The 10,640-nt window shown below is 47.2% G+C and overlaps 1 protein-coding gene across 1 annotated transcript; it reads right to left on the bottom strand.

Annotated features, from left to right (window-relative positions):
* Positions 1-1,078: 1,078 nt before the first annotated feature.
* BTG1 (BTG anti-proliferation factor 1) lies at positions 1,079-3,690 on the bottom strand. The gene is made up of 2 exons (XM_055336227.1): positions 3,235-3,690; positions 1,079-2,400 (listed from the first exon to the last, which is right to left on the bottom strand). The coding sequence occupies exons 1-2, from the start codon at positions 3,380-3,382 to the stop codon at positions 2,033-2,035; spliced, it is 516 nt and encodes a 171-aa protein (XP_055192202.1). The 5' UTR covers positions 3,383-3,690; the 3' UTR covers positions 1,079-2,032.
* Between the last annotated feature and the right edge of the window lie 6,950 nt (positions 3,691-10,640).

Genomic DNA, 10,640 nt, shown 5'->3' with positions numbered 1-10,640 from the left:
GGTCAAGTTTGAAAAACTGGGTGGTTTTCTCAAAGGACACCCTGAAGAATAAAACCATAATCGGCAAGGGGTTCCCATGTGCTGTTTTTAACACAAATGCCCAAGAACGGCCTACAAAGTACACAGACATGATCTGTATTCTAAATACCTGCGTATTCAGTTGGGTTTTCCCGTGTAGTCTACTTACTCCAAGATCAGAGTCCTTAATAAATCCCCAAATCTGCCTCTACTGATTTCAAGTAACCTAAATTGAGTACTATTTCCAGTGTGAACATGTTTACATAAATACCTCAAAAAGAGCCACTATACGGTAAGCTACTAACTGTGGAGAGAGAAAAACTCCAAATTCCCACAGCAATTTCCGCTGAAGAACCATGTTACCCCCTACAACCCAAGAACTGCCAACAAGTTTCCACCATATGGGGTCGTGGAGGGATCTTACACTCCAGCACTTACGTTTCATTTAGGTTTAGAACTTAGCTGAAAACAGAAGTCTGAAAACGAGGAACCGAGAACTCACATTTCAACTTTTGAGAATAAAAATTCATAAACGTACCTTTTGTTGAATTCCAGCTTAAGTGATTTTTATGTACATCTTGCAGCTGATGAAAGGCAAAAAGCAACCCATCTCTGCAGTGATTAGCCTGCTCCTTTTAAGACTACGGGTCATCTACCCCAGGATTTTCTAACTGAACAAGGATTCCGTGGGGGCAAAATAATTGTTTTTCAAAGGTGGGCCAGAATGGAACATTTAGATCTTCACTTCAACGGGGAAGCAAGGACATGCAATCCTTTTGAGTATCACTTTGTCTGGTAGATGTTACCTTTGTCTTTTATCCTCATTTCATGAGATTAGCCTGGGAATGTGTCCATGTTTTGACTTTAGAGATTAAAAAAAAAAAGTTACCCTGTGTTTCCTCTAACACCTAAATATGCATGCACAGATCACTTTCACTTCTATCAAATGTTTCTCGGCATGACCAGTGTGCAACTGACATTCACATAGCTTATAGAACCTAAGTCTTCTGGGAAACATAGCTTTCATAGCTGAACCTCTATAATCATGACAAGAGATTGATTAAAATGCCAAGATAAGAAACAATTTATTATAGAGAGAAGAAAAATTTCTCATCCAAAATATAGAAATCTGTACAACTTTGCCACAATCAATATACATGAACTGTACAAATTTACACCAGTTCATAATTTACCAAATAAAAGATGACTAACAAAGTTCACAAAATAGATGGTGGTTTGTGGAAAAGACTTTTACCCAATTAAGTACAAGGAAAGTTACAAACCAGACCTCCACTTTCTAAAAATAAGAAGTTTACTCAGTCTTAGAAAACTACAAGCTAGCAAATGTACAGAGAGCTGGCTGGTGCTAACACCACAGTTGAGACAGTGTCTTTTGAAGGGTCTTTTTAAAAGCCTGTTGCCATGGCAGATTCTGGTCACTTGCTACTCTCAAGGCCAAAAACACAATACAAGGTCTGACCATTTCCCCAGGTCATGCTTACTAGGTTTGTCTTATGTACATTTATACATATTTAAGTGCTAGGTAAAAGTCTTGTCGAAATTTCCAGTACTACCATGTTTAAAATGTCGAGCTTTCCTATTGAGCTGCCAAAAAAGTTAACAATTTTCAAGTGTAATAGTGCAAATTTCCTCTGCAAGATCTACTGCAGAGAAAGGTTCTTTGAAATACAGATTTGCCTTAAAGGGGTTGATGGGAAAAATGTTTCGGTATAACATCTGGGAGAAACTGAAACCACCCTAGGACTTCACTCCCTAGCAAATAAAGTGATCGTTTACTTGGACTCACAGGCTATTAAATCATTGAAAGGTACTGTCCAAACTATGGCACTGTCACTTTAAAAAAATTTTTTTTTTTTTACCACTCTATCTTGTGCCAGATCTTCACAGCTGTGACATGGTTTAAATTCCATAATCCATCCCCAAGAGGAGCCCACCCAAAGCAAAAATCAAATTTATCCATCCATTATAAGATGATCCATCCATAGACTATATCTTAACCTGATACAGTCATCATATTGTAGTTTTTGGAAGGGCTTGTTCGGCCCAAGAGAAGTTCCTCCTTACAGCTGATTCTGCTGTCTACCATTTGCACGTTGCTGCTGTTTTGAGTGCTACCTCCTGCTGGCGAGGCTTCGTACAGCACGCAGATGGAGCCATCCTCTCCGATTCGGTAGGACACTTCGTAGGGGTCAACCCAGAGTGTGAGTTCACTCGGGAGCAGCCTGAACAGCTCCTGACTGCTCAGTCCAATCCGCTGCGCTGCCTGTCCAATCAGAGGATCCATTTTATGGTTGATGCGAATACAACGGTAACCTGATCCCTTGCACGGCTTTTCTGGGAACCAGTGATGTTTATAATGTTCTATAGGAAGACAGAGGAGGAGAAGGAGGAGGGAAAAAAAAGAACAGAGAAACAACGCTTAGATCGTTACTGTTCCACATCCCGCCGCAGCCTCCTCCCGCTTCCGCCGGCTCCTCTGAGAAGTGAGAAATATTAAGCCACCAACTTCAAAAAAAAAAAAAAAATGCCCAGCGCTGCCCTCGCGGGGCCGTGCGCGCGCGGGGCCGGCCGGCGAGCGCGCGGGGGCTGGAGAGGGCCCCCGGCGCGGCGCGGGACAAACCCATTCCCAGGAGCCGGCCGGTCGAGGCGGCGGGGCGGCCCCGGCGGAGCCTCTACCTCCTCCGGCCCAGGAGCCGGGGGCCCGGCCCGGCCGCGTACAACGGGCCTGACGGCTTCGGCGGAGGCGCCGCCGGGCTGTTCACCCCGAAGGGGAGGAAAACCAGCAGCCCTAAGCCCCGCGCCGGGCAGGGCTGGAACCCGGCCGGGGACTAACCCGGTGATTAAGGGGCCGGGGAGGAGGCGCGGGGAGACCCCGGGCCGGGCCGCCGAGCGCACGACGGGCGGGGGCGGGGGGGGCCGGAGCAACCCCAGCCCGGCAGCTCCTTTGTCCCGTCCGAGGGCCGCAGCTCCCGCCCGGGGGCCGTAGTTTCTTTGTTGCGCGCCCGTCCTGTCCTTCTCCCCTCCGAGGGCCGGCCGCGGGGCGCGGGGCGCGGGGCGCGGGGCGCGGGGGCCTCGCCGGGACCCGCCGTTAGCGGCCGCCCAGCGCGCCGCGACTCCCGCCGCCCCGACGGCCCGGGCCGCTCCCGCCCGCGCCCTCGCGCCCGCCCGCCCGCCCGCCCGGCGCGGCCGCCTCACCTGCCAGCAGCTCCTGCAGGCTCTGGCTGAAGGTCTGCAGCTGTCGCTCGCTCGTGAGCCCCTTGGTGCGGAGGAACTTGGAGATGAAGGACACGGCGGCGGCGATCTCGCCTATCATGGTGGCGGCCCGGGTGTAGAAGGGATGCATGGGGGCGGCGGGCGGGGGCGGCCCGGGGCGGCCGGGGCTCGGCGGCGCGGCCCCGACGGCGGAGCGGCCACCCCGGGCTCCCTCGCGGCTCACAGGGCTGAGAGGAACAGAGGGCGGGAGGGGCGGACAGCTACTTTTTTTTTTCTCTCTCCTTTATAGTAAAAAAAAAAGTTATTTTCACGACAGGAGGCGGCAGGCGAGAGGAAGAGACGAGCGACGGCGGCCTGGTCACATCGCTCGGACTTCCCCAGCCGCCTCCGCGTCCAGCTCCGCAGCCTCCGAAGCTCCCGACAGTTGCATTTCCAGCTCGGAGGGGCGAAGAGATGCAGGCGCCGTGCGGTAGCTTTTATAGCGCCGCGGAAAGGAAGTGGCGTAGCGGGGGGGGGGACGGCCGGCCGCAGCCAATCCGGAGATCGCACCATTGTGACGCAGCGGATTCGGAGCCGTAGGGGGCGGGCAAAGGGAGCAGGGGGCGGGGGCCGGGGCCCGGCCGAGAGGGAGGGGCTGACGTAATCCGCTTGTAAACAAATAAACTCCCGAGCGGCTGCGGCGGCGGCGGCGGCGGCGGACGGCGGGCTGGGCCGGGACGCGGGGGGCGGGGGGCCGAGGCGGGTGCGCGTGTGAAAGCCCCGCCCCGGGCCGCGCTCCTCCCCGCGCTGGGGCGGCTGCGGGACGCGGGGCGCGGTGGGGCTCGGCCGGTCCGCGCGCGCGGGCGCAGGAGGTACGGACCCGAAGGAGCGGCGGCCGCCTGGGGTCGGGGCCGGGCGCCCACGGGCCCGCGGAGGCGGAGGGGGGGCGCGGAGCGAAGGCTCCGTAGAGGTCTGACTGCAAAATACAGAAAAGGGCAGCGTCGGGCTGCGGCCGCTGTAACTTCTGGGCGCAGAGGAGACGAGCGCGGACCTCGGGGAATCCGGCCCCGCGCCGCCGGGAGAGCCCGGCACCCCAGATCCGTGTAGACGCGGCGCCCGTGAAGTTTAAGCCGAACTGGGGGGTGGGGGGGCAGTTTATACCCTAACCAAAGATTGGCTGCTCTTCTCCCCCCCCCCCCATCCAGTCCAAATAACTGTGGGGCCCTTAGAGTTCTGCTGCTCATTAGAAAAACAGAAAAAAATAAATAGTAAATTTGGAGCTTGTCAAAGTATTAGTCGTAGGCATCTGAGTTTACTGGAAACCCTACTGGCGAAACTAGAAAAAAAAAAAAAAGGACTGTTGTACTCGGGCTTGAGCCTGCTAAAACGATTAAGCCCAGGAGAGGGTTAAGCCTGACTCGGTTAAGGAGGAGGGGGCAGAAAAAGGGAGATGCTGAGTCCCGGCAGATGGAGGAAGCAAACAAGAGGCAGAAGTTGGACTCCACCAGATGGAAATAAATATCCTGAGTTGAGTTGGTCGTCAAAATTGCAAAACACACCACTTGTAGTTGTGTGTGTGTGTGTGTGTGTGTGTGTGTGTGTGTGTGTGTGTGTTTAAGTACTGAGCCAGCGGGTATAGAAATGAAGCAAAAGGAGGATGTTGCAAAGCGGAGGGAGAAGACATTTATTGTTTAAATGGAACACGTAAAACTGGGTTTGAAGGAACACCCTTGAGATTGTTTATTCATCCATACACAGTAATTAGTTACATGGGAACGTCCTAATTTTCTTTGGACGAATGCATCAAAAATAATGGTGAATGAAGTACCTCTGTGTCCTTCCAGGACTTTTCAGATAGAACTGTGCTTAAAAATAAAGATCATGGTCATTCACTGAGGACGTGAAACCCCTTATACTACGCAAAAAGGAGGTAGGGAAACAGAAGTAAATTCCTGGCGTGACCAGAGCCCCAGCACAAGGTCTTCTGATCTCCCTGCCAACCCCACCCGCCCTCAATCGTGTGCTCCGTTCATTTCCCTCACTTTATCAGTCATTTGAGCATGAGATGAGCAATCAAATGAAGGTTTTTCTCCTCCAAGCCTGGTCTCCAACTTGGAATCCTGATAGTTCTGAGCTTCATTTGACTCCTCTGCAAAACAATTTATGAAGGTAACAAACTGCTAGGATTTGAACTCAGCCTCGTCCCCCAAAGTGCATGTTCTCTCCACTTATAAGTGCTTTCCCAGGCAGTGGCTGGACCCCTTCTGAAAGCTTTCAAAATCAGCTGAATAGGGTTACCAGAAAGTTAAACTCACCTCCACACTGTTCTTTATTGCATGTATATGTTTCCTTCTTTAAATCGTCCTTTTAAGAGACAAATGGATCTAAGAAATTACTCTTCTACCTGGAGAATCTAGGGAGAGCAATGGGAAAGAACTGGAAATGAATATTGGTCCTAAATGCAAAAGCTTTCCATAGTGCACAATGTCAATTACTGACAATTTTCAATTCTGGACATACATATGTTTAGTAATATTTTTCCAGGGGTCTTCTCATCTAAAAAAACAAGCTAGTGTGTCTTGACAGCTTTTGAATTTTAAAGGCACTTTCTCGTTTTGCTGTTAGGTTAAACTACAGGGCGGTGTCAACTACAGTTGACCCTTGAAAAATGCAGGGATTAGGGGTAAGGAACCACAAGCAGTCAAATCCACCTATTACTTTTGACTTCCCCCAAAACTTAACTATTCATGGACCAGCCTTACCAACAGCATAAATGGTCAGTTAAGGCGTATTCTGTATATTATATATAATATAATATAATATATATGTATATATATACATATATTATATGTTAGACACTGTATTCTTATAATAAAGTAATGCTGAGAAAAGAAAATGTTATTAAAATCACAAGAGAAAATACATTTACAATATAGTATAACATTTATCAAAAAGGCCTCATGTCAGTAGACCCATGCAGCTCAAACCCGTGTTGTTGAAGGGTCACCTGTCTTTACAAACCCAACCCTTGACTGTAAGAGGCAAGTTACTTGCTTCTCTGCATACTATTTTCTTCAGAAGCTAAAAGGTTATTGTGAGGACTAAGTGGAATAACTATAGAGACTAATTTAGCACTATCTCTGGCACTAAATAAGCATCCACTGGCTTATATTGTCATCAGGCAATTTGATAATATTGAATTTATTTCCCAAACCTAGTAAAATTTACATTAAAAACAAACAAACAAAACTTAGGAAGCCTGTCAAAGCAAATCCAGGAAATGAACCTGGGTTTCAAAATCAGTTTGCAAGTAAAAACACAAATGCCTTTGGAAAGAGCATTCAGGAGTTCAGAAAGTCCTTTCTATAGAGGTAACTATTGGACAACTAACTAGAATTTCAAAGGGCTGGGGATTTATAGTCCCATCCCTCAGCTCAACTGTAACTAAAACTGTTTGCTCTGGCTTAACAAATCAGAACAACCTGTACACTTGTTGAGTATTGCGTTTTGCAACCAAAATGAGAAAGTGGAAAAAAAAATAATGAACACTTACATAGGGCAGGGGAATAAACTTATTTCTCTATTTCATAGACTAGTAAAATTTAAGGATGAACACAAGGTTGAAAATGTTTTATTTTGCCAGAGATTTTTTTTTTAAATCACATTACCATCTGCTATCACTATCATTTTGGGAAAAGGATGACATTTTAACATCCCCAAAGTAGGGAAGGTATCCATATTAGAATAAAGCATGGTCTTCTAATTGAATAATTTTAAAGTCACTAAATGCCACTTTTTGCATGTCATCATGGCCCTGCATTGGGGAACTCATCTAAACTATTAATCTATGAAGATGATAGCTCTAAATGAAGCTATTATGCTGTTCGTCTTATATGGTAGTCCCACTGCCTGAGATAGCCTCTCCCTTTCCCCTTTCCCCAGCTAATTTCTGCTTATCCTCCAAGAAGCTTTCCTGACTCTCTGCACTTGAGTAAATGTCTACGGTATTCTGCTTTGCTTTCCGCTGGCTCTGGGACTTAGCAAACACACTAGATTTACTGTGTTTGCTAGTCTCTCTTTCTAGTCTGTAAATTTTGGGGGGCAGGCATCCTATGTAATTCACTATTGTACCCCCAATGCCTAATGCCCAACGCACAGTAAAGGCTCTTGAATGATGCTAAATAGACATATCAAAATACAAATGAGTCCAATCAAAACCATCACTTGCAATTTACCAGGTGAAAAATAATATAGAGAGAGTTTTTGCGGCTTAAAATCGGACAATCAATATTTGAGAGGACAAGATAAGTAACTCCACTCCATGGCACTTTTTTTCCTGGCTGCCCTGTTAGATTATTGCAGAAAGTGCTTTTCTTTTGTAAGTAAACATTGTTTTAGGATAGACCGCATTTCCAGAGCAAATGAAATGGAGGCCAAAGTAAGATTTGTTACTCAGGAATATTGTGGTAACATCCACATTGCCAAAGGTTTTTTTGCTTTGTTTCCCCTTATACCACGTAGACACGTTTTAGTATTTTTACATCCGGTGAGCCATGGTGTCATTTGCTTATGTGCCACTCTTTCACGCTGCCCTTCTATCCTGACTTCGCTGAGGAAGTCTCCTCCCTAAGCTCCCATGTCTCAATTTACTCATGAGATCCAGGATTCCTGGATTATTGCCAGGAAGGTTCCAGAATTTTTGTAATGGCTCTGTCACAGTTCACAAGTTTGTCTGGAAGGCCTTTGCCCACCTTTCTCAGGTATACGGTGATCCCACCTTGTTCCCCATCTGGACCATCCCCTCCCCTGAAGACACATTTAGGATTCCTAGACTTCCCTGGCTGAGCTGAAAGTGGCTTCATTGTTGCCAGTCAGCTAGCCGCATTCACTAAAATTGTATTTGTCTGGAACTTACTTCCAGATAGAGAGTTATGTGTCCCTGGTGCTTGCTTTAGAATACTCAACAGCTGAAGCCAAAAAGTACAGGGTGGAGTGGGAGAGCTCTCTACGGTGTTAATAGCAAATAGAGACAAGGCATTTATTTTTGAGTGTGTTTGGCTGCAGGAGGAGAGAAAGAAGCCCCCAAAGTGAATAATCTCTTCTAAACCAGTGAAGCTGCCCCATAATTAGTTCTCTTTGGGAGGAAGAAGAGGAGGGGCCTGACCTTGGAGTGTTTTGAAGATTTAAACCAATAGAAGGAAAATAAACGTTTTTGAAAAAATTGGTGGGGGGAGCATAGGATGTTCGGAGGGGGGCTATTTTTGACAGGGAAGTGATAGGATCAGATTTGTTTTTTCGAAAGCCCTGAGGATGATGGATTGGAAAGAGGTAATGTTGAAGTGGCTGCTATTTTCGTCTCCAGTTCTCACTTAAATCTTTAAATAATTTAGTTTGCACATGGGGTTATCTCTTCAACAGAGACCTGTGTCTTTTATTTATTCTTTTGTTGGTTACCCACCGGAAGGAGACCACTTTTTGCAGCCTCCCCGTCTGGCACCCTGCCTTGCTTTGCTTAGGTATGAATCCGAGGGAACAAACTAAGGCAATTTCTACCAGGTTTAGATCTACTGGGGTTCAGAAGACACAAGACAGGGAATCCGAGGGTGACACGCAGATCTGGGGCCAACCCTGTTTCTTGGGGTTGGGGAGAATGGGAGGAAAGGGGATGACAACGTTGCCTACCAGCAGCAAGAGCAGTGGTCTCATATCATGGTGCAGGGCCCACCGGGCTGAGTGCAGCAGGGGCGTTCCTGTGTCCTTCTCCAAGCGCCACCAGGGAGGTATAACTGGCAGTGAACCATTAGAGATTTCAGTCCTGAAGAAAATGAGGAATTTACCCAGGGTCTTGCAACCAGATTTGAGCTCTCCAGTCACAGACTCCGAAACTTGGAGGCCTGCTCCTGATACTACCTTTTCCAAAGGCGCCTGCGAGAGACATAAAACCCTGTGGAGTTAGAAGACCATTTCGGGATGAGCAGGGACAGGAGAAAGAGAAAACAAACAAAACTTGAGGCAACTGAAGAGACCTCGCATGGCTGACATACCCCGGAAAATACAGCTACATTCATTGAAAGGCTCCCTGAAAAATGAATCAAAGGACCTATTAAAACATTAACCTGCCAAATAAAATAATTTTGCTGGAATGAAAATTATCCCTAGGGGCCCTTAAGAGAAAGCAGCGAAATGCCTTCTATGTCTGACTGAAAAGCACCGCGCTTCTCCTTTGGCCTACACTGGCAGGAGGAAGGGGCCAGCCCACACTGCCCCTGCCCCAGCAACTGAGGGGAGCCCACTGGGCGGCAGGTGGAAGAAGCAGAAGGGCAGCTGAAGGGCTGGTTTTGTGACTATCTCAGCAGGGCTTTTGGAACTTGATCACTTGCCCTCCAGGAATTCTCCTTGAACTTTCTATTGTTAAGCGCCAGGGCCACTTCTCCAAGCCAGGCCTCCCCCCCAGGACCTGGTTTCCTTCCTTTTTGCAGAACCCTGGGATTCCATTTACTTTGCTCTTTGTAAAGTTACCACCATATACCCTGTCTCCTCCAGGGTTCAGGCTTAGTGGATGTTTATCTGCATCTCCCCAGCTGCCAAAGACCTCTTTCAGGGTTAAAGCTTAACAGTAGTCATGGGGAAAGAGACAGATGATAAGAATCAAGTTCGGAAAATTGGGAACTTTAAAGAATCATTACAAAGTTCTTAACAAGTTTTCACCCCAGCCTATGGCATTTTTTTAACTTACTGAATATGGATCTTGCCTTCCCTTCAAACTAATAGGACAGGAGGTGGAGACTTCTCAGTGGTTTCCACCCCGGCATCACCCCAGGAAATTGACAGAAATGCAAACTTTTGGCTCTAGGCCTCCTAATCAAAAACTCCAGAGATAGAGTGTCTCTCTCCAGAGGTGGTGTCTATCTAGAAACTGATGTTTCAGAAAAACTGGTTTTAAAAAGTAGTGACAATCTCCAGATCTTGAGTTCGCACCCCACATTGGGTATAGAGATAACTTAAAAATAAAAATCTCTCGAAAAGTAGTGGCAAAATTCTATAACTTGAAACCAACGAAACTTTTATCCAGGCACATGCTATCTCAAGTTAGAAATCTTTTCTCCTAAAAGAAAAAAGTTAACCCACCAACTTAACGTGTAAAAGCAGCCGGTAAGTAACAACGAAGTTTTCGGTGAGTTGTTATTTGCTTCCCTCAAGTCCTATAGTCTGGGTAAAATGCATCCTTCCCAGCTTCTGAGACATTCGGCAAGTCAGAACGGATAATGATGTCCACATGTTACTCTCAAGAGAGAAGATAATACTCAGGAAGCTCAGTAAAATAATCATCTAACCAAATGTTGGCACAGTCCGTGGTTTTATTTTCATTTCTAAGGAAAGCAGCAACTTGACCTTTTTAAGGGACTTGA

This window comes from Nyctereutes procyonoides, unplaced genomic scaffold (assembly GCF_905146905.1).
Source record: "Nyctereutes procyonoides isolate TBG_1078 unplaced genomic scaffold, NYPRO_anot_genome, whole genome shotgun sequence".
Classification (NCBI taxonomy): Eukaryota; Metazoa; Chordata; class Mammalia; order Carnivora; family Canidae; genus Nyctereutes; species Nyctereutes procyonoides.
The sequence above is the reverse complement of the archived record's forward strand: the minus strand, read 5'-3'. Positions and strand labels throughout refer to the sequence as shown.